Source organism: Melospiza melodia, chromosome 1 (assembly GCF_035770615.1).
Source record: "Melospiza melodia melodia isolate bMelMel2 chromosome 1, bMelMel2.pri, whole genome shotgun sequence".
NCBI classification, from domain to species: domain Eukaryota; kingdom Metazoa; phylum Chordata; class Aves; order Passeriformes; family Passerellidae; genus Melospiza; species Melospiza melodia.
Genome location: NC_086194.1, coordinates 124,663,219 through 124,685,611, shown reverse-complemented (window position 1 = coordinate 124,685,611; position 22,393 = coordinate 124,663,219). Strand labels below are relative to the sequence as shown.

The following is a 22,393-nucleotide window of genomic DNA, read 5'->3' as shown; positions in this document are numbered from 1 at the left end:
CTGCGTTGCTGAGCGATGCGCAGTTGCATTTCAGGGGCTATTTTTAGTTCGGGACATAATGGTTTGTTTTGTACGTCAGAAGAACGTTGTGGATGCACGTAGGATTTAAAAGTGTGGAATTAGCAGGGGACATCAGTAGCTGTCTGTGTGGACAGTCTGAGAAGGACATAACCATGGAATTTCCTTTTATGATCCAGATGCTTGGTACACCCTGTCAGGTATCTAATACAAAGCAAGGTAAAATGTCTTTCCTTTTAGTTAAAAAAAAATCCCAAAAATAACTGCTTTGTGTCTGCATATTGGATTGATTGTATAAGGGAGTTACTTTGCTTAATTTTACTCCCTTTTTGTTTAAGGATGAATCCCAGTTAGTGACTTCAGTCTTGCTTTTCAGGACTCTAACAGAAATATTCTATCTTTGAGAAAACTATTTGAGAAACAGTTAGAACTGTGCTATGTCTCCAATTAGCATTGCTGTTCTGACCAGATGATTTGTTTCTAAGTTATAAAATTAATACTTAGTGTAGATTTCAGAATATTGATATTTTTGCAATCACAAGTGAAGCTTAAATTTTCTTCTTTCAGGAGACACTTGCTACAGGTGCTTTCTGTAAAATTCAGAGTCAAGGATGGAAGGAATTTGGTTTGCATAACACTTTGAGCATTATGAGGGATTTTAGCAGTACAGATTACACTTTAGTTTTAGCTAATGCAAGCAGAGGTTATGAGACTTTTGGAAACAACATTAAAAAGGGTCTAACTTCTGATCCAAAAGCAGCCTTGAGGACTTTATGTTTGCCTTTCGGTGAATGACTCAGCTTTTCCAGTTTGTGCTGTCATACATTTAGTTGGAACACTACATGTATCTTTCCAGATAAAGAGATGCAGTTAATTTAAAAGCCTCACTTGTAGCCTGAATGTACTAGTCTTACAATATATAATAATCTACCATGTTTATTTCTTCATATGACAGCTTCAAGGGAAACAATAACATTAGTATATCTGTGATATGTGAAAATTTATAAAAACATATAAATGTTTCTAAGGGTTGGTAGCTTAAAAGTAACAGTCTTCACATTTTTGTAGCTATCATACCTTTTAATGCATTCTAAAAAGAGTGTGTTGTCATTTGCATGTGTTGTGTAGTAGTTCCACTGTGTAAGGGAATAGCACTGTAGAGCTTTTGAACTAAGTTGGTGCTCTCTCTCTCTCAACAGTAGCTAGTCTAACAAAATGCTATTTAGAGCCTAAAATACATTTTTTTTCCTCCAAAATGTTAGTTTAGCATACTGTCTGATCTATTTAACCACTGTGCTAGTTTAGCAGCACATATCCTTCTATGTCAACAGTGCCTCCCAAATTCCTGCATATGTAGTTGTATTAATTTGTGGAAGATGCAGGTGGAGTATTGAATCAGCAACACAAGCACTGTGTGAGTTTCAAGAGCTTTGATTTGATTTGGGCTTTTTTTATATAGCCTCCTATTGACCTACTGTGCTGGTCCCTCAATCCTCAAAGGCTTTATGCTTTCACAGCAAGTGAAGTATGAAGGAAATTGGAGCAGGAGATATTGAAATAAATGTGTACTTCAGGGTATATGCCCATAACAGCATATGAAGCCTGATGTTCCTCTACCCCAGGGACTTGCAGTGTGATTTAATAAGGCTAAATCTTGGATACATTTCTGTCTCCTTAGAACCAACAGCCACCATGTCTAGCAAAAGAGCAAAGACGAAGACCACCAAGAAGCGCCCTCAGCGCGCCACTTCCAATGTGTTTGCCATGTTCGATCAGTCGCAGATCCAGGAATTCAAGGAGGCCTTCAACATGATCGACCAGAACAGGGATGGCTTCATTGACAAAGAGGACCTGCACGACATGCTCGCCTCCCTTGGTAATGCCCCTTTCCTCTGTTCATGCTTGCCAGGCAAATTTGTGCTGCAAAGATCAAAATACTGAGTTTGGGATATGAGAGGTGTCTCAGTTTGTATTACACTCGGTTTGTGTTGACATTACTTGTTCAGTTTGAAAGCTAAACCGAGTATGAATCCCTTTATTTGTAGGAAAGAATCCAACGGATGAATACCTGGATGCCATGATGAATGAGGCTCCAGGCCCCATCAACTTCACCATGTTCCTCACCATGTTTGGTGAGAAGTTAAATGGCACTGACCCAGAGGATGTAATCAGGAATGCTTTTGCTTGCTTTGATGAAGAAGCAACAGGTATGTGGGTGAAACAACAGTGTACATGTATTACTTCTGTAACAACAAATACTTGTGTTCATAGAAGTGGTGATCAGTTTTTTAACTCTGAAAATTTTAATTTCTGCAAACTGAAAATCATGACTGTATCCTCATGTGCTAAATCTGCCTTTTCAGTCTCTGTAGAAATTTCAAATTTCTGGCATTTCATTCTGTTCAAGACAGAAGAAAATATAAAAGATGTTGATCAGGAACCAGGTTCTTAATTTATTCCTAACTTAAAATTCACCTTTGGGGCCGCTTTTATAAGGGGAAACACTGTTTTCAAAGCTGTTGTTCTTTTATGGAGAACTTTTTTTGTATCCACCTTCCCTCTTGTTAAGGTGCACTAAAAGGAGAAGAAAATGAATGCAAGAAAATTCTTGTGTGACTCACAGGAGTGATGATAAAAGCAATCACAAGTTAGACAAGCCTACTTGTTTAATAAACCACGCCAAGAATTTATTCTTTGCAACCAATCTGGTAAATCTTAGTTTTACCAGTGATTTAACATCAATTTGAAATGTTGTAAACTTGCCCATGTTTCATGCACTTATTGAATGTTAATAGTCAAGTTCCATGACTTTCTTTTTTTGTGGTATTTCAATAAGAAGTCTCAAGGTAAACTGATCCCCTTTGCGATTTTTGAAATACTGAGTTGGAAGGTTCTTGGGACTATTGGGAGTGTAGCCCTGCTGTTGGAAAAATGTCCAATATGAATGCTGATAAATTTTTATATTCTATAGAACACCACAGGTAAAGCATATAATGGTCTTTATTTGAAGTAGTGAGACCTTTCAAACTAAGATGCCTGATTTGATTGAATACTTGTAATTATTTGGCAATTTTAATGATAGAGTTTAATGGCATAGTTTTAATATGGCAGATGAAGACTGTAGGTATCTTTAATTGAGGGAAAGAACTCAAAGAAAGAAATTATTACCCATGTATTAGCAGATAAATGTAAAAGCTCCTCTTTCCTCCTACACTGTGCTCCAGGGTTCATCCAGGAGGACTACCTGCGGGAGCTGCTGACCACCATGGGAGACAGGTTCACGGATGAGGAGGTGGATGAGCTGTACAGAGAGGCCCCCATTGACAAAAAGGGCAACTTCAACTACATCGAGTTCACGCGCATCCTCAAACACGGAGCCAAGGACAAGGACGACTGAGCCAGTTCCTGGATACCTGCACATTATCTCTACATTTATGTTTATTTTTAATGGTTTCTTCCTGATAGAACTTGTTGCATGCATTTAGCTCCAAAGCTTTTGTCTTTTTCAATATATTTATCTATTCCAGGCCATTTAGGCACATTTGCACCTGTAATCAGACTGGAAACAGGGAAAATATTTTGAGGGAAAGGCTACAGGAAAACATTCCCTGGAGTTGATAGTCCAGGAAAATAATCTCAACTGGTTTTGCTGGATTTTTACATTTTTGTAATAAATGCCATTTTGAAATAAAGATTGCTATATAGATAAAATACCTCAAAATCTTTTGTGAAAAATGAAATTTCTATTACACATTTACAAATGCAAGTGCATTCATTGTATTTTTCTTGCAGTTGCAAGTCAAGCTGGAAAACTCATTTTCATGGTGTTTTGTTCAGTGTCACAGAGTTCTGAAATGCTCCTAGCAGCATCTGCTGGCATCTTTAAAAATGCATCTGCAGAAGTCTTTCATCTCAGGTTTTTGAAGCGGGATTTGACTGCTGTGTAAGTAGTTAACCAAATAAATGGTTAGGGAAGACTGTTACAATTGCCTCGTGGCCAGTAGAGAACATTTGATTCTTGAGCAGATACCATGCCCAGCTTTTGCTTCCTTTTAATACTGATGGGTTTTCTAGGAGTACTTTCATGTCAAAGTGTGCATTCTTTGCTAAGTAAGGGGGAATTAGGCATATTTTTTCCTTTCTGCTGAAGGAAGCTTGAGCAAAAGAGTCTGTGCTGGCACTAATTAACAGCAATACATGGCCAGAAAACTACACAAAGCTTTATTTTTCTACAGCTAATTCATTTGCTTGTGAGAATATGACCAAGTCATTCTGAGAATTAACTTGGTAAAACCTATAGGTGCTGAGGTTGCTCTCACTTTTTAAAATATACATACTCCTCAGGTGTATTAGCAAGATGGCTCTTAACCAAGCACAGTCACTCACTCAGAACTGGTTGTGCTGACGTTGTCTCAAACACAAAGAGAAGAGGAGGATTGTTCTGTTAGTTCTTAGCATGAGCTTGCTTTTCTGTGTGCCTCATTCTCTTGGCTACTGCAAGTTAGAAAGCAGGAGAATTTATTTTGCCTGTGTATTTATCAATTAAAACAATGACCTCTTATCCAGAAAGCTTGCCCTCAGCTATATCACATGATTTAGGACCCCAAGGAGTAGGAATTCAGCACAAGGGATTGTAAAGGCTCTGGCAGCTTATCCTGTGAGTTTGTCTCATTTCATGTGTGATAGCCTGAAGGCTTGGTTACTTAATCTTGCTTGTGTTCCCATATGGCAACTCTGGAAGATATTCTGGCTTCAGGTTTGTAAATAACTTGACAAAGTATACTCAGTTGGCATACTTGGACTATATTTTTTTTTTTATTCCAGGGTCATTTTTTCCACTTACGGGCTTAATTAAAATTGAGTTTTCAACTATTCTTTTCCCAGTTTTGTGGTTTATCTACTAACAAACTTAGCCTCACTTTTTCTCCTACCTACATTATATTCTACACTGCTTTAGATTGTCACGGCTGCTTCATTTATTGAAAGTTTGCTTTTTAACTGTCTTGGTGCTCTTCAGCAATGGCTGCTGAGTTATTTCTCCATGTGCCACCTGCAAGGTTCTAGGAAGTAGTTTACATGTACGCATGGAAGTTTTCACCAGCAGTGCCCTTGTGACAAAGATGAGAGAGTGGGGATTTAGGAAGCTGTCTTGTTGAAACGTTGCTATGTAACGTTAGGCTGGAGAACAAGTTAGGCTGTCGCTTTTTTAGACTGATCTTGTCACTGCTGCAATTCAGTACTGTGTGCATACATGCCTGCTCGAAGGACAGATGTAAGATATTTTTTCCCTTTGAGTGTATAAATGGTATTTAGATTCAGAGAGCAGTTTATTTTTGTTAGGAACCCTGAGTCCCTAAAACCTTCTTTTCCTGATCCTGTTTTCTCTGTAAATGTTAGGTGCTGGTATGTTACACTGAGAAAACAGCAGGTGTACCAGCTGGCTTTTTCTTGCTCGAAGTAGCGATTTTAAAATCATAAGTATGAGCTACATAAAAGAAAACCTGGTATCCTCCTTGAGAGGAAACTGTCCACTTCAAAAATATTGGGTACTGCTGCTTTTGTTTTCTGAAATGTGGGCTGTAGCTGTTTTGTCCCTTGCATGCTGGCTCTGAGTAGAGGGTGAGACAAAACTGTGCAGAGGTGAAGATACCTGCTCAGGAAGATGTGTTACTGAGAAAGAATATCCAAGGGCATGTGAGTATAATGACAACCTCCCAAGTTCCAGTTTCCCTGGTTTTTTATATTGTAGGAGACCAGTTTACCTGCAAGTGGATGCAAACCCCTTAACTGCTGAGAGGCTACAAGGCCAACAGCCCCAGCCAAGAGACCATATAAGAGCATCAGATATATTTTGTAGCTAGGCAGGGAGGAATGTGACAGCTGAGGTTGCATGCCGAGGGCCGTGGGGATGTGTCATCAATAATTCACTTCCAAAAATAAAAATAACTTTGGTCACTGAAACAGCTTAAAATTCTGATGACTTAGCCTTAGCATTTTACAGCCAAAATCTTGGAACCTAATCTTTTCTCCCTCGGGGCTCATATATAACAGTCTCCAAGCTCCACACCAGATCAAGCTTATGATGAAAAACTATTTTCATAGGCTCATGCTCACATTTAATAGTCTTACATCTGCGGTGATCTATAATGCCCTGGGAAGCACTACTGAAAGGCGGTGATTTATCTTACATGACCCACTTACCCTGTTCTAAGGCTACAAACACAGAGGTCAAAATGAAGCCAAAGAGCTACTGAGGCAGCATGAGAAACCTCCAGAGAGGACCATGTTCATGTTGAGTGCTGCCAGGGAATGTTTGCCTGCTACCTTTTTGTCCCTACTCTGTTGTTGGAGATAAAGGTAATGTGTGGTATTTTACACTGGTTCCTGTTCTTCATTTAAGCAAATAAACCCATCCTTGTGGCACGGTGATCAGCTGACTGAAGCATTTCACAACATGAAGATGAAGGCAGCTTGTTACCCTAGCTCAGCAGCTCGGGGATGTCACAGGGGTGCTGTCCCTGCACTCCAGAGCACGGATCTGTTTCACTGCTGACCTAAGGACTATCTTTGGATCGCTTGTTTCTAGGATCCCTGTGGTATCTGGAGGAGTGAATGCAGCACAGCGGCCCCATCCTGGCACAGGGCACCAGTGACAGCATGCCTTTGTGGCCTGACACCTGCATTCGATCCAAAAGCTGGAAAATACCTGAAATCTTGTCATCACATATTTCTCGTGGCCTTTTCTAGTCTGGAGTGTTACTAACCTACTGTTTGGGATGTTCCTGGGGAATTTCAAACAACAACAAATGCAAAGATATTCCAGCAATGTAAATCCAAATAACGGGTGAGTAACAAAGTATAGTCAGGAACAGTTTGGGTATCAGCAGTTAATCCTCCCTTGGTATTGCTTATGCATCCATGCTCCTATTTTGGCTACTTACTTAATTTTGCAAAACCCTAGAGTCTTTTTTAGATAACTTTCTCCTTCGGAAAATTATTTAGGATTACAGTACCTCAGAAACAGTACTGCAGAAACTAGGAACAATACAAAGGGAAAAAGAACTCAGTAAATGCCTCTTAAAATGCAGCTTAAAATTAAATTACCATGAAATACTGAAAAGTAATTCATGGGGGGGAAAACTCTCCACACAGCTCTGGTTTTTTTTGGGTGTTTTTTTTGTGCTCTGAGCAGCAACTCCACAGAGATCACTGTTTTCCCAAACTTTTGATATACTAGATAGAAAACTTTCCATCTCAAAAAAAATAAACTAAAAAGGTGGCAGCACGTGGCTCCTTTTCCTACTTTTCTCTGGAGCTCATGGGTAAAAATACTGCCAAGGAATGTTTTCAGACCAGCAGTGTGATATTCCCTAGAGGCCATACATAATAGGCCCTGCATCACGGGACTTAAGGGGTCAGGCAGTTCATATCAATGTAATAAATCCAAGGGCAGATGTTTACATGCCTCCACTTATCAGGAGAGTGGGAAATCAAACTGGCCTCCTGGAAAATCCCAACTGTTTGCTGCATGCAGACTCTTCTGCCGTGCAGCTGTGATTCAGTCCCTCAGTGAAGCAGTGCTGCACTTTGAAAAATCTTCAAAGTCAGCTACAGATACTACAGCATTAGGCGGGTTGAGACTGACTTTGCTGCTCTCACTGTCTGCTTGTTTAGGCTTAGGTATAAATCATTTTACTGTTCTTGTAAATTGCTTCATTTTACAAGGTTTACTTAATTTTTAATCCTCGCTTTGACTATTTTAGGGTATCATTGAGTACAACCTCACTAAATATTGAAATAGGCTTTGGTTTGTTTTTTAACTATGAATAGTCCTTGGGAGTTAAAAGACAGCGTTTCACAATAATTTCCAGCCTGTGCCAAGCATATTCAAGTGAGTGGGTGTAAATTGAGGTCTGTAAGACTTGTCTTAGTATGTGCTGAAATAGAGCTGGCATCAGACATGAGTTGCTTGAACCTTGACTTAGCTTTGTATCTAACAGACACTGGGGATTTTCCCTCTTTTGAGTTCTTCCTCAATTGTGAGCTAACCATCTCTAATGCAAAAGGTAGCGGCAAGATATTCCCACCCCATAAGAAGTATGTTGATTTTGAAATTGCTCCACCAGCCAACCAGACTTGCACAGGCATCACCTGATAAGAAAACTGATAACAGCTTACTTCTCATGTGAAACACCTGACTAAATATGCTGCTTCTTGTTTTCTGTGTATGTTCTAAAAGACTATTTTAGACCTGTGGCCAAGCGTCGAGCACATTTCATTTTCTTCCATATTTGTACATGCACATTGGCAGACAGGTACAAACTCTAACACACAAGGAGAGAGCACATATGTACATCCTTAGGTTTAGCAGAGTTAATTACAGTTGTTTTAAAGATGGGAGGCCTTCAGCTCTCCTTACTAAGAATACCTAATGCTTATTTTTGCATTTCAGTTCTCCACTTTATGGAATCACAGTTTCTAGCAACACTCCTCATTAAAACTCATGCAAGAAGAGCTGAAAACCCCACAAAGACTTGGCTAGAATTGTTGCAACTTACCAATTGTTGCAACAAGATAAAAAACGAGGGATGGACATACAGCACTAGAGGCAGAACAGTGACTTTGATCATAGAGAACAGGGAACAAAAACCCAGCCAAACAGCCAAAGATGTACCTTTCAACGTTTAGTTGGGGTTTTTAACTTGTGTTCTTTAGGTATAAAGGACTTGGGATCTGGGAATGCAAGGAGTACTGTGTCTGCTGAGTAAAGTCCCTCAATATTTTGTCAAACACGTGTAAGTGCCCATTCATATACTCACTGAGATGCAGTTTTAAAAAAATATATTGAAGTTTATTTTCTCCTTTCTTATCTGTTTACAACATTTCATAGACTGACTGCATTTTAATTATGTTCTATTAAATATCTCTCTTTTATCCTTTGACCTGCCCTATCATTGTCATACCATGCTCTAGAGAACTCATGTTCTTGCCTCTTCCTCAGCCATATAACACTGGAAGTCACTACAAAGTCAAAACTGTGCTATTTTTAATTTTAAATATGGAGAAAGAATATGTGTTTCTTCTACAGGCGCCACTACATTCTCTGAGAGCCTTTATTTTTCATGCTTCAGCATTTACCACCTGGGAAAGCAGTAACCATTTTTATTCATGAGGTCATTGAATGAAAACAGAAAATAACCTGCAGTCTCAAGGCCCCCCAAGAGACTCAAGTGAAGACACATTCCAGAATCTCTTCTTTAACTCATGACTCCTCAAATGTTTTTTTCCCTTGGATCACAGCACTGGAGTTATTTTTGGAGAAATTCCAGAAACTTTGTGACTCTTTCAGCATCTCAAAAAGAGTGACTGTGACTCTGACTGTCACTGCACTGCACTTGGTATAGCTACACAGAGGCAACACATGCCAGCTGGAATCAGGGATGAAGGGATGGAAAGGCAAAGGGATGAGCCAAAATACCAGGAGAAGAAACTGACAGACAAAATGCTTTGGTTAAGTGATAGTTTAGACCTAGAACTTAGATGGATTTGTTTAATTTTGACTCTGATGTCAATACTTAATCTCTGTAATTAATATGTGTAATATGTGCAGAAAAAAATCTCATAACTGCAAAACCTTCCACTCCACTTTCAAACAATTTTAATTCTTAATGTGGAAATCGCACATCTGCTTTTCCATCTAGTCTCTCTTTTCAGACCCTTCTGTTTCTTATGCACATCCTCAGTCTTACTTCTGAGATGACCAACCGTGTGGAATGGCTTCTGTGCAAGAAAAACTACCCAAGTGGGACTCCCTGGTACAGCTGATACAAGAACTTTCTAGAAGCAAAAGTAACACAAAAGAAGTAGACACACAATTCAGCCTTAATATTTCTTCCAATACAAAGTCTAGAGCACAAAGTAAACATTGCAATAGCTACGTTCAAGATTAGTAAGGTGCAGTTTTTCATGTAAACAACAGCAGCCTTGCAAGGGGTTCCAAAACCACCAGCAAAGCATATTGTGGATGCTAGACTTACATCAAGTCAAGGATCACATATTAGGCAATGCAGCGCCGTGTATATTAGCCTTCCAGAGCAGAGAAGGTCAGAGTCCGGCTAGCTGAGGTTAAGGCCGGCACCCAGCTGCATCTTGCCAGCACCCCTCAGCGTCGTAAGGCCTCAGGCTGTGCTGGCTGCGGACTGGATCGCTGCTAAACGACAAGAAGGAGGGAGTTGGACACTCGCCGGGTGGGCTACACAGGTTTATTGGAACGCCCACGATGTCCCAGTGAATGACCCAGAACAAAGGGTGCTTAAGGGTTATAAAGGGAAGGGGTGGATCTGGGAAGGGTTTACAGAAGACCAATGGGGGGAGAAGAGGGGATGAGCTTAACACAAATGACGCAGTGGAGAGCCCAGTAGGTACCAGGTATGGGAGGGGTCCCGGGACCACAGCCAACCACAACCCCCAAAGAGGAGAAGCTTCTGGAATGCTAGGTGGAGTGGGGGGGTGATTGACTTGGCCCAGGGAGGAGAAAAAGCTTACATATAAGGGAAAAAGGGGAGGAGGAATTATATAACCTAACAGATTGACAACGGAACTGGCAGGGCTGTGGCGGGAAAACTGAGGAGGGCAGAACCATTTTACACAAAATGGGGGGGGGGCAGATACATAAAATGGGGGAGGAATTAAATGAACTTAATGAGCACACTACAACAAGGCAAGTTCATGAAAGAAGCTAATTGTGGGTCACTCAATATCACATCTAGCTCAGGGTAGCTTATCCCTTCATGAAACTAAAAATAGCAGATATTGGGAGAGCACTCTGAGAAGGCATCATAGGTTACCTTGATTCTTTTACTTCCCTAAGTACCTGCACATGGCCACTGTTGCTGCCCTCCCCTAAAGAACTGGCTAAAAAAACCCTGTATGCTCTCTCTCTCTCTCCTCAAAAAACCCCACAAGTATAGAGAAAGAGATTTTTTTTCCAAGTTTTGGGTAAAAAACACCAAAACAATAAAACTCTCCAGGGACCTGGTAGGGAAGACCTCATAGCAACTATCATTTCTTGAGGGCATCCAAGATATCAGTAGATCCATCCCTGTGGTGCTCCAACCTGGAAATGGAAAAAGCAACTGCTGGGCTTCCCCATCCCCAGTCTCAAGACTGTTTTTGCTCCCTGCCTTCCACATCCAGAATCCACATCTCTTTGCAGCTGGGGTGCACTGGTCCAGGCAGGCTTTGACAGCGAGCCAGTGCCGCCATTCCTGTCACATTCATTAGATTCCTGAAGAAACACCATGTGACACAAACTGATTGTGCTTCACCCAAGCAACCCAGTTAATGACAAATATTTGCTCTGTCACTGTAACTCAGCAAAGGTGGGGAAATTGAATCATAGAATTGTTAAAAGTTGGAAATTACCTCTAAGTTCAACTGTTAACAGAAAGAATTCAATGAAAGGAGGGAAAAGGTTTACTGTAAATTGCTCACTGTCTGTAGCAGCCTTAAAACTGAAGTATGAAACATAATTTTGAAGGTTTTTTTGACAATTCAAAGAAAATAAGCATTTCAATGGCACAAAATCATTATTTTAGACAGAAAGGATAGGAACAATTAACTAATTTTGCTTAAAATGTTTTTTTCTTAAACAAGACTGACATAAATGAGAAAGAAGAAGGGAGTAATGAAGGAAAGAAGTAGAAAGAAGAAAAATAAAAGAGTTAAGAGCACAGCATTTTTTAAACCATCTTTTCAGAACGGATAATTTCTGTTCTGAATGTTTGATGCACAGCTCTTGAGAAGCACCACACTCACAAAAAAAGGCATCCTTACTTTTTCTCCTTTTCAACATTTATGTCAACAAGTTAAAAAAAATCCTCCAAATATTATAAAAGGCAAAACAAATCTTTCTTTTCCCTTTAAATTTCTTTATTGCTATGTTGAATGCTGTAATCAAGTCAAATTGAACCATTTCTAAAAGCATTACTAAGATTTATAGCAAACAGAAAATGGTCTGCCTGTAGGAACTGCTTCTCATTCCACCATGATGCAACAAATTGGAGACAAAAGCTTTAAGAGACACACACTGACATGCAATTTTGTCATTAAGAACTGATCTCACACTAGGCAAAAAATATCAGTGTACCTATCCCCACATCTGCAGAAGTTATACACGGTGACAGGTATCATGTAACACCCTTTTAATAGCATGAAAAACAATACAAGACAGAGTGGCATGTTTGCAGTAGTGGTTCAAGTTAAAGTAACTGATGAAAGAAGTTTAAATTAAGAGATCAGATAACTTTTCATAATTAAATTTCAACACACTGTTCAGTTGTTCAACATTATCATGAAGTATTTTATTAACTCTCTTAACATCTTAATATTTCTACTGCCTTTCTACCCACTCTTACTTTGCATGTAATTATCTTGAAACTTTGTGCCACGTCTAATAAGCAGAGAATTTTTTACCCAAAACTTTTTCCATTAATAGACTTTCAATTTAGCAAAGTTAAGTCTTAGTTCTATTGCACTTTGAGGCAAACTTTAGAAGAGTGATATTAAAATTAATTGGGGAAGTATTATAAGCTAATTAGGCCAAATTCTCGGCCCTCATGAAATAACTTCTGATTTGAGCAGAGAGCAGGGAAAGAAAGTTGGGCCTCTTGGCAATTAAAATGTCTCCTTTCAAATTTGAGATTGCAACTTCTAGATTACATAGTAGATTACATGTTTATTTCAGTAGCTCCAGTGGCTAAATGTAGTTAATTTACATTTATAAATACAGTTGATAATTTCAGAAAAAGCTTGTATGTCTTCTTTTTCCTTTCACAGAATGATCAAGGTTGCAAGAGACGTTTAAAATAATCTAGTCCGACCATCAACCCAGCAGCACCATAGTCCCCAAGTGCCACATCCAGACACTTCTTGAACACTTCCAGAGATGGCGACTCCACCACCCTCCTCGGGCAACTTCCTCCAATGCCTGGCCAATGCCTTTCCCCCTAAGCAGTTCTTGTTTTCCACAAGACTGTACAACAAGACTTTACACAGACTGTACAACAAAGCCGGCAGCAGGGAGGAGGGGGATGCACAGAATGATGCTCTGGCAGTGCAGCTTTCCCATCTGACTACTTCAGCACCTTTCTGTGCACTAAACAACAGTTTTCTTGAAGTCCCAAGCTATTTATGTGGGACTCCAGCAAGCAACATGGGAACAAGCATTCCCTCTGGAAAATTTAAAAAATGTTCAAGTGGGCTGAAAGCGAGCTGCTTCTGAAGCGATATCAGACACCATCCCCCTACGCTAAAAGCAGCTTGTACCTCAATTTATTTGAGATCCTACATCACATGATGAATGGAAAAATATGTGTCATCCTTTTTAGTTAAGAAAATATATGCAAAAATAAATCCTCCAAGTGGCCTTACAATGTATGGCTGCGGGAGGCATTAAGCTCGCTCCTGCGGGAGCACCCACTTAGAAGACTTTAAGATGCAATCTGGAATTTCTTCTGATTCCTCGAGCGAAACACGAGGAAGACTGAAGGTAAGGATAACACCTCACACCTGCTGATCCGATCCGGGCAGGACGTCCCCGGGGGATGAGGAGCGAACTCCCGGCTGTGGCACTGTGAACCTGGGCACGCCGCGGCCCCAGCAGCACGGAGCGACGCTCCACCTTCAGCGTGCGGAGCTTTTGTGTACACAAAGGAAAATCCCCCCGGGAAGCTCCCGCTGCCCGCAGAAGCCCTCCGGAGCTCCGTCCCCACAGGCTGTCTCCGTCCCCACAGGCTGCCTCCGTCCCCACAGGCTGACTCCATCCCCACAGGCTGCCTCCGTCCCCACAGGCTGACTCCGTCCCCACAGGCTGACTCCGTCCCCACAGGCTGACTCCGTCCCCACAGGCTGACTCCATCCCCACAGGCTGCCTCCATCCTCCCCTGCAGGCGGCGCCCGGGGCCCAGCGCCGGCGGCGCCGCTTCCCCCGGAATGCTCCAACGCGGCCGAGGCGGGGGGCGCAGACAAGCGGCCGCGGGGCCGTGCCGAGCCGGCCGCCGCCCAGGGAAGCCGGGATGGGCTGCGATCCGTAAGGAAAACCCCTGGCTGCTGTATCGCAGCCCTCCCGCCGCCTCTCCCGGAGCTCGTCCCCACCCGCGGCCCGGCAGGGCGATGGTTTCTCCAGGAAGCGCTGGAGCGTCCGCCGGTGCCGCTTCCTCCCTTCCGTGTCTGCTCCGTACCCGGTCCCCGCAGCCGCCGCTGAGGTGAGGGTCTTTTCAAGACTAAAATTCAAGTTTCTTTACGTCTTCTAAAAATGACTCTTTTCCTGCTTTATTAGTCTGTCTTTCCTTTATCCATATTTTTTGCTTCTCTGTTTCCCTTCTTGAAAATACTAGGGAAATACGTTCTGATGAGAGGAAATAAGAGTGCGTTAGAGGCGCGCTGTAACATTAAACCGTAAAGCTTTTTCCTCTTTTAAATCCTAACTCTGATCTTACTGCATTTACTGTATTTCTTTCTCTTCCTAGTGTCCAAAAGTCGACATGTCTAGCAAAAAGGCAAAGACGAAGACGACCAAGAAGCGCCCTCAGCGCGCCACTTCCAATGTGTTTGCCATGTTCGATCAGTCGCAGATCCAGGAATTCAAGGAGGCCTTCAACATGATCGACCAGAACAGGGATGGCTTCATTGACAAAGAGGACCTGCACGACATGCTCGCCTCCCTTGGTAATGCCCCTTTCCTCTGTTCATGCTTGCCAGGCAAATTTGTGCTGCAAAGATCAAAATACTGAGTTTGGGATATGAGAGGTGTCTCAGTTTGTATTACACTCGGTTTGTGTTGACATTACTTGTTCAGTTTGAAAGCTAAACCGAGTATGAATCCCTTTATTTGTAGGAAAGAATCCAACGGATGAATACCTGGATGCCATGATGAATGAGGCTCCAGGCCCCATCAACTTCACCATGTTCCTCACCATGTTTGGTGAGAAGTTAAATGGCACTGACCCAGAGGATGTAATCAGGAATGCTTTTGCTTGCTTTGATGAAGAAGCAACAGGTACGTGGGTGCAGCTCGGCTGCTTGGCAGGGGTATGGCTGGGTTTTTATGTGTGTTATTTAGGTTTCTGAAGAGTATGCTGATTTTGCACCCTTATAAATTAAATATGATATGGTAATCCTAGATGGCATATTCTGTTAAATGAATGAATGAGAGTAAAATCTGTCTGGCTTTTCTGTGTCAGTACTGAGGACTAGGAGGACTGTTCTTCTGTAAGGCTTTGAACAAGAATGCTTTAATTGGGCAGTCTGTATGTTCCTCAAAGTGTAAAACAAGATGTATTTGCTCTAACATGAGGAACTCAAATCACTAATGTGTGATTTTTTTATGGTGTTAAAAGGTAATAATAGGAAATCTGTCATACAACTGAGTTTGTCCCCCTCTGCAGTAGGTCTGAAATGTGTCTAAATTCTTCAGGTGTTTAATGTTTCAAGACACACTGTCCCGACTTCATAAAGTCTTACAAACCCTCTCTGACTGAGCATTCTTTATGGCTCTGAGGACAAATGTCATGCCCTCACCATGCAGCTCAGTTTGCTTTCGGATTGAGGAAGGTCTGCAGTCTTAGTGGTCTGAAGATAAAATCTGGGTGGGGTGTAGAAGGCAGAAATGACAGCTTGGACTGACTTGGAAAGCAAGATAAAGGGAAAGAGTAAAACACAGAACTCAGTTTTACTATATTGGACTTCCAAGGTTGTGCCTGTAATCTTGAGGTTAGAGTTTATGCTTTTATGTATTTATTCACCTAGGCTGACATTCCTGAGAAGTGTGTAGTAACTGGGGATGAACCCATAAGGCAATTCAGTGGGATTATCAGTGGTTTGATATGTTGTGAACTTGTCTTACTAGCTCACACTGAAGTTATGTAAGCTCTGTACTAGAAATGACACTGCACCTACACCTTTCCTCACAACTGCCCACCACAATATTTTAATCTAACCAGCTGATCTGTGCTCTGCACCTTTTGAAGGATATCCTTCCATTTCAACAGCTATTTTCAGTCTGTGTATTTTTAGCACCTTTTGCTTTTTCAAAGTGCATTGCCTTCCTGCTGAGGTGTAGGTAAACAGGCTTTCAGTTGGTAAGGCCTTTTCAAATGCTAATCGACTTCCTCCCTCTCAAGGGAAATCTCTTTGCCATTTCCAAGAGAAGGAAGTTTGTTAGTAGGTTAATTATTTTCTTTCCACAGGTAGTCTCACTCACTGTGCTAGGGCTTTTTTTGTGTGCACCAAAACAAGAGCCTGTGAATTACAATATAAAGAAAATGGTTGTGCTACCAGTTCTTTGGAACATAAACTTCTGTGTCTATGTAACCAATAAGTTACTAGTTTGGGCACCCATATACTGATAAGATCGATTTTAATATCTCTCAGCTCTCTGTGGTAAATGTTTTAGTCTAGTCCTACAATGATTTGAGGATACTAGTTTGTTCTACAGTCTGTTTTGTGTCTTATGCCACCCTCAAATTTTAACCAGGAAACATGTGAGATAGTTGCACTGTTTTATTGAGTTTTGATTCATAACAGTCAATGAAGTCTTCAAAACAGCATGTGATGTGTTTGTAGAACCCATGTCATGTTGTAGAACCCTTTATTAATTTTATCCTCTTATTTGGCTTCTGATCAGTTTGTTCCTTTCAAAAATGTACAAGAGTATTTCCAGCTATATCAAACTCTTTTACTCTTTTTCTCATTTCATGGTCTCCACTTGTGTGTTTGTTATGGGCCTGATTTTCTAGCTCTACATCAGTGTAGGTCTTTTGAAAGGGAGTAATACAAATCAGATCCTATAGATGAGGATAAGGTAGTCATACTTGTTATGTTTTACTTACATTTCCTATATTGCCAGCCCAGTTGGATATGTCAGTTCAGTTTTACTATCATGTGTATTGCTATTGAATTGATATAAAAGTTGTATCTGTCTGCATTTGGAGTATTTTTTATCTGGTCTTTGATCCTGCATTGTCATCTCCTGTGTGCTGCTTGCAACAGGCTGAATATTAAGTTTTGTTTCATTTATTTGTTACTCCCCATCTATGCTGAAGCTGGGTGGGAGGGACAGGAGCCCTGTTTGCTTTACAATTTGTTGCTGATAAAACTTGTGGCTTATTCCTGGTCTGGCAGCCCAGTTCAGTGTTTAAACAACTACCTATTCAGACAGGAGCAATTAAGTCCTTGAGGCTAAACGTGCAGCACCAAAGGCCTTGCATTCTTTGAATACTAATCCTTATGTCATCTCTCATCACTGCTTGGTCTCTGTAGGACAGAGAAAGAGTCTCATCTGTTTGGCTGCCTTTCCCCTCCTCTTTATGCCCATCTTCAAAGACAGAACTCCAAGGTTTGACCCGTTTAGGATGGGCCTGGCTAACTGAACAGTCTCCCTATTTCTGAAGTAGGAGATTGCTGCTAGCCTTCTTTATTTGCAGTCAGTACCCAAGGCCTGGTCTGGACTGGGATATGGTCCTGTTTTCATTAGCACATGTTGAAACACATTTTTTTTCCCCTTCCCCCAGCATATACCAGCCCCATGCTAATTTGTCATGCTCATTGACTGCTTTTTGGTCCCCTGATTCCCTGTTTGGTTTTGTCTCTTTAATGAACTCTGTTTGCTTAACTTAATGCAACTCTCTTTCCAAAGCAGCACTTTTCTTATCACATTCTAATTGAATCTACATTAGTTGATGTGGGTGTCTACATATGATTTCCAGCTGTTGCACAGAGCCTACTTTTACCTTGTCTGTTCTGTTACTGACATTTTTCCAACTAAAGCTCAATAACCAATTTCTTTCTCAAATGAAGTGACTGTTGTGCTGCTAAAGGTATGGCTGCTTGTATATCAGCATTTAGCAGTTTCTGCATTCTACTGTCTACCCTTTGTTATGCATAGTTCTTTTTTCATCTCTAAATTTTCCTGGAATTACTTGGCAACTGGTGGTTCTGCCCATCTCTTGAAATAGAATTAGCAGAAGATACCTAGAAACTGCTCCTTTTTATATCTTTGTTAACCTCCTCAAAAATCTTCTGCTCTTTTAGCATATAATAAATAATACATCCTACTCTTTTTTTTTACTGGGTTCTCTACCTTTAGCTCTCCACCATAAACATTCTTCCTGCCTCCTGAGCTAACTTGCTCAGTCCTGTCTGAAAGTCTCTTCTGTTAGAAACTACTTCCCTGGACACTTGCCAGGAGTTCACTGTATCCACATAAACTGCCTCCAGCAACAGCGTTGTGCAGCACTGAAGAGCCAGAGTGGTTATTTAGTCCCCAGGGGAAACCAGTTTATAGAGGATGTTCAAATATATCTAATTAAGGCAAGAAAAATATAGTTCATTTAAGAGAATTGCTTGTATAATGAAAACTAGCAGTTACAGGAACTTGTTTTTCCACTTTGAGCCGTTGAAGATCAGTAGATGGAAATAAGTGTTATTGTACCACAGCAGGTCAGGCCCTGTCTTCAAAAATCTGTATGAAATGCGTTAAACTTCCTTTCCCTTTGCACGCAAGGAATTTCTTTAGAATTCAGTTAAGGAAATTTGCTGGGGCTCTGTGCAAATGCAGGTGTAATATACGAGTGCTGCACTGGTTAATTGCCTGCCCGTATGCACATCTGTGCTGCTGCTTTTGGAGACCCAGCTGAGAGGCCCGGCCTCCCTTTTGTGTTTCTCTCTGCGTGTCTCACTCCAGGGTTCATCCAGGAGGACTACCTGCGGGAGCTGCTGACCACCATGGGAGACAGGTTCACGGATGAGGAGGTGGATGAGCTGTACAGAGAGGCCCCCATTGACAAAAAGGGCAACTTCAACTACATCGAGTTCACGCGCATCCTCAAACACGGAGCCAAGGACAAGGACGACTGAGCAAGTCCCTGGATACATGCAGATAGCACCTTTAATTTTTAATTATTTTTTCTCCTCACTTAATTTTATTTCTCAGGATCTGTTTTTTTCCTTTTTTTTTTTCTGGTTTTCTGGGACCATTGCATACATTTTTAGCACTGCAGCTTCTTCCTCTGTGGATCTTAAGGCTGCTCAGGCACACCTGCACCTTTGTAATAAGACTGGAAAGTGGCAGGGAGAGAGAGAACAGCTTACAGTGATAGATGTTGAAGAACAAAAATCAGAGAATGTGGAGGCCCAGGTAAAAATGTCAGTGCTACTCATCCTAGCTAGATTAATTTTACATTTTTAATGATAATTTTTTCAAATAAATCATTGTCTACTAAGTGCAAAATTAAAATTTTCATGCTAGAAGTATAATGTTTCTGTAATGATACTGTAAATATTTTTGCAGCTGTATGCAGTCATGTTGTTACCTATTTTTGCCTTAAAAATGATGCATAATTCACTTAAGCATACTGATGTTTGTACTTCAGCAACTGAGTATTTCACCTGCTACTGTGAGCGTACACATGAAGAAGAAATTCCTATCCTTCAAATTGTAGTATTGTAAATTAATCATTTCTGTCAGAGACTTGCACATTAAACATTTTAAATCTTATGTAGTTGAGCATGTATTTTACCACCTCAGTCCCTCCATTTCTCGACACTGAGTACTATATTAATACCACTTCTAAAAAACTTATAATGTAAATCCTAGTGTCTTTTTTAAAACAAGATATCATATATGGGTAGAGTTGCTTGAGTGATACTTCTTACCAGATCTGTGGGCTGCTGATACTGAATTAATGACATTTCATTGCAAATATTTATTTCTTTCTTTTATCTTTCTGTTTTTTTTCAAAGCACAGTAGGAAGAGGGCTGGATGAAGAAGGAAGGTGTGCTGTCTCTGTCCTTTTCATTTTCTGTCTGAAAATATTATTCTTGGTTTTTAAATGAAACAATATACACTATATTTTTAAGACCTCCTGCTGTGAGTGGTGTTTTGGACATGTGAGACTTGAGGCATTCCATTTGTTCCATTTCTCATAGTTGTATCCTCTGTAGTTTTTGTGGCATGGAAGGCATGGCAGATTTGCTACAGTGTTCTGAAGCAATTTTGCCATCATTGGAATGCTTGTGGTCCTGCGGGTTTTGTGTCTTGAGAGAAAGGATGATCAGAGCTGCTTCTGACACTTCCAGGAATTACATTGTTGATCCCTTCAGAATTTACGTTACAAAATTGAGAAAAGTCATTTGGCTGAGAGCATTTTGCTGTTTCTTGGTGTGCTGCTGTTGCAAAGTGAACTTTCAAGAAATGCCACCAGAAGACGGTGAAGAAAGCTCTGAAGCTCCTGCTCTACCTCAGCCCCAGGGAGGTGTGGGAGGTGTGCATGCAGGGATGGCCTGATCCCTCTGACTGTGGGCCTGTGCGACCACATGGAAAAGCAGAGAGGGAAAAAAGGAGCTGAACAGAATCAGCAGAAACCCAAACACTTCACAAATGTTTTCCCAGAGAAACACTTCCCTTCGGAGGGGGCAGAGGTTAAAAACTGGAACAGGAACTTTTGTAAACTATCGGTGAGATCAGTAAGGATTTTGGTGCTTCTGCAGGAGGCCAGGTCCCGCGGGCACGGGCTGGGGCCATGCCAGGAGCCACCAGCAGGTGGCAGCACAGCTCTCGGCACGGGCGCCGCGGGGACGGGCGAGCGCCTCCCAGCCCAAATGTTTGCTGCATGCGTCTGGGGTTTTGGGTTTGTTTGTTGTTTTGGGGGAGATTTTTAGTCCCGAAAAGCTCGTTTGGTGCATCGTGCATAGGGGGAAGATATGCTCCATTCCCACAGAAGTCCTGTTCCTGCCACAGCAAAGGTTAATGGTGCCAGGATTTTTCACATTGCAGCTCTTGCACAAGTTGAATTTTTGGTCCTTTAAGCAAATTAGTTCATTACAGAAGAGAGTAAAACTAGGCCTCTGCAAGCCGTTGGTACAGGGCTACAAACACACATGTGGTGTATGTTTGGCAAAGATTGGGTTTCAAAAGGACTCATGGCCTTCCTTGTAACTCAAACCAGAGACACTGCTCTTGCATTTCACTTCTCAGTATCTCAGTGAGGGCTCTTCCTCTTTGGTTCAGATTAGCTTTGAAAAAAACTACCCCAAATTCAAAAGTATATGTTTGCATAACTTTGTTTACATACAAAAGACTTAAACCTGTGATATAAACTAGACTGCTGGGGCTCAGAGTGAGGCAGCTGGTATTTACCCACAGCAATAAATGCCAATTGTTAAACCCCAGTGCTTGCTTACGGCCAGGGCTGTGTTGCTGTATAGCAACACCTATATGCCATTTGGCCTTGTGATGACGAATTGTAGTTCATTAATACTACTGTTCTAAGCCTTGTCTTCGGCAGAATCCTGGTTCTACTCTCTTGACTTTAATGGCGTTTAATGTTCTCATAAAAACATGTCAGAGAGAATGATAAAAATGGAATTTTGGTGTGTAACTCAGAGGCCTGGGATTTGTCTTGCAAAGAAATTTTAAACCCCTGCTCGGATGCAGAGGGTGCCTTAAAGTCTGTGTGTGTCTGGAACAAGTAACACTGGTTTTACAGACTAATTGCAGTCCTTAGTCCTGGCAAAATCATTCTCAGTAAGAGCCACAGAATTTTCAAGTGTTCTCACTGAAGTGGGTCAGCAGAACATGAAGGCATTTGTCGTGGGATGTCTTTCTCCTTTTATTTTTGTTATTAATTCAGCTGTTTTGTAGATAGGTCACTTGAGTGGAGGGCGGGAACAATGTGGCCTTGAATCCTCTCAGCTAGAAGAGAGAATCAAAAGTAGGTCTGCAACATTCAGGCTGAATGTTAAACCACTGAACAATTGAATAAGGGAGGGTGGAACCATCACAAGCAGCTGTGTTTCTTATTGTGCCTTCTTTTTTTTTTTTTTTTCTTTTCTTTTTTTTTTTTTTTTTTGGCAAATGAAGGAGCTTAGGCAGTGATCTCAGGAGAAGGAATAAAAGAGATCCATTCTACCTCGAGAGGACTCTTTCCTGCTCTTCAAGGTGAAGTTCCCAAAAGCCATGACTCACAAGTGGGGCTGGGATGCTTGTTTCCTGTGGTTGCAGAGGCAACTGAGCTGAACCCTAAATGAGTTTTAGCTTATAAACCGTTTCCTCTCCAGGACTGTTTGTGAGAAGCAGAGCCTCGCCAGGGAACTGTCTCACACATTCTGTATCTGGCTTAACACCCCCCACCAACTCCTGCCAGTGTAGGTAATAACTGGTAAAGGTTCTCACTGTCTGTGCTCTGTTTGAATGCCGTGCTTTGTAAGCTGCTGTGGCTCAGCCCCTGATTATCCTTGAGCAACTCTGCTCTCTCCATACAGGGGCAGTCAATTCGTCAGCTGTGCTGTCCCTACATGTGAATTACAGCCCCAGCT

General features: G+C 41.3%; 2 protein-coding genes across 4 annotated transcripts; both read left to right on the top strand.

Moving 5' to 3' along the window:
• Positions 1-3,739, top strand: LOC134423674 (myosin regulatory light chain 2, smooth muscle minor isoform-like). Its single transcript, XM_063166930.1, is given in 6 exon segments — positions 1-33; positions 35-103; positions 105-237; positions 1,697-1,894; positions 2,064-2,225; positions 3,243-3,739. Coding segments are annotated over 6 exon segments (753 nt in total). The 5' UTR covers positions 1-15; the 3' UTR covers positions 3,416-3,739.
• A 10,395-nt stretch (positions 3,740-14,134) lies between these two features.
• On the top strand, positions 14,135-19,940 carry LOC134423668 (myosin regulatory light chain 2, smooth muscle minor isoform). Of its 3 annotated transcripts, none has more exons than XR_010029177.1 (5): positions 14,135-14,282; positions 14,547-14,745; positions 14,915-15,076; positions 18,761-19,213; positions 19,824-19,940. XR_010029177.1 is itself a non-coding variant. In XM_063166907.1 (4 exons), exons 2-4 carry the CDS (start codon positions 14,562-14,564, stop codon positions 18,931-18,933), a joined length of 519 nt encoding a protein of 172 aa, XP_063022977.1. In that variant the 5' UTR covers positions 14,135-14,282; positions 14,547-14,561; the 3' UTR covers positions 18,934-19,573. The 3 variants fall into 3 exon arrangements, 1 of the variants encoding a protein (XP_063022977.1); XR_010029178.1 differs by having other exon boundaries at positions 19,819-19,940; XM_063166907.1 differs by lacking the exon at positions 19,824-19,940 and having other exon boundaries at positions 18,761-19,573.
• The last annotated feature ends 2,453 nt before the right edge of the window (positions 19,941-22,393 follow it).

Excerpts from the sequence above, each read along its gene's own strand:
- LOC134423668 (XM_063166907.1), top strand. The coding sequence starts at position 14,562 with ATGTCTAGCAAAAAGGCAAAGACGAAGACGACCAAGAAGCGCCCTCAG. Across the intron at positions 14,746-14,914 it reads CGACATGCTCGCCTCCCTTG|GAAAGAATCCAACGGATGAA; the intron begins GTAATGCCCCTT and ends CTTTATTTGTAG. Across the intron at positions 15,077-18,760 it reads CTTTGATGAAGAAGCAACAG|GGTTCATCCAGGAGGACTAC; the intron begins GTACGTGGGTGC and ends GTCTCACTCCAG.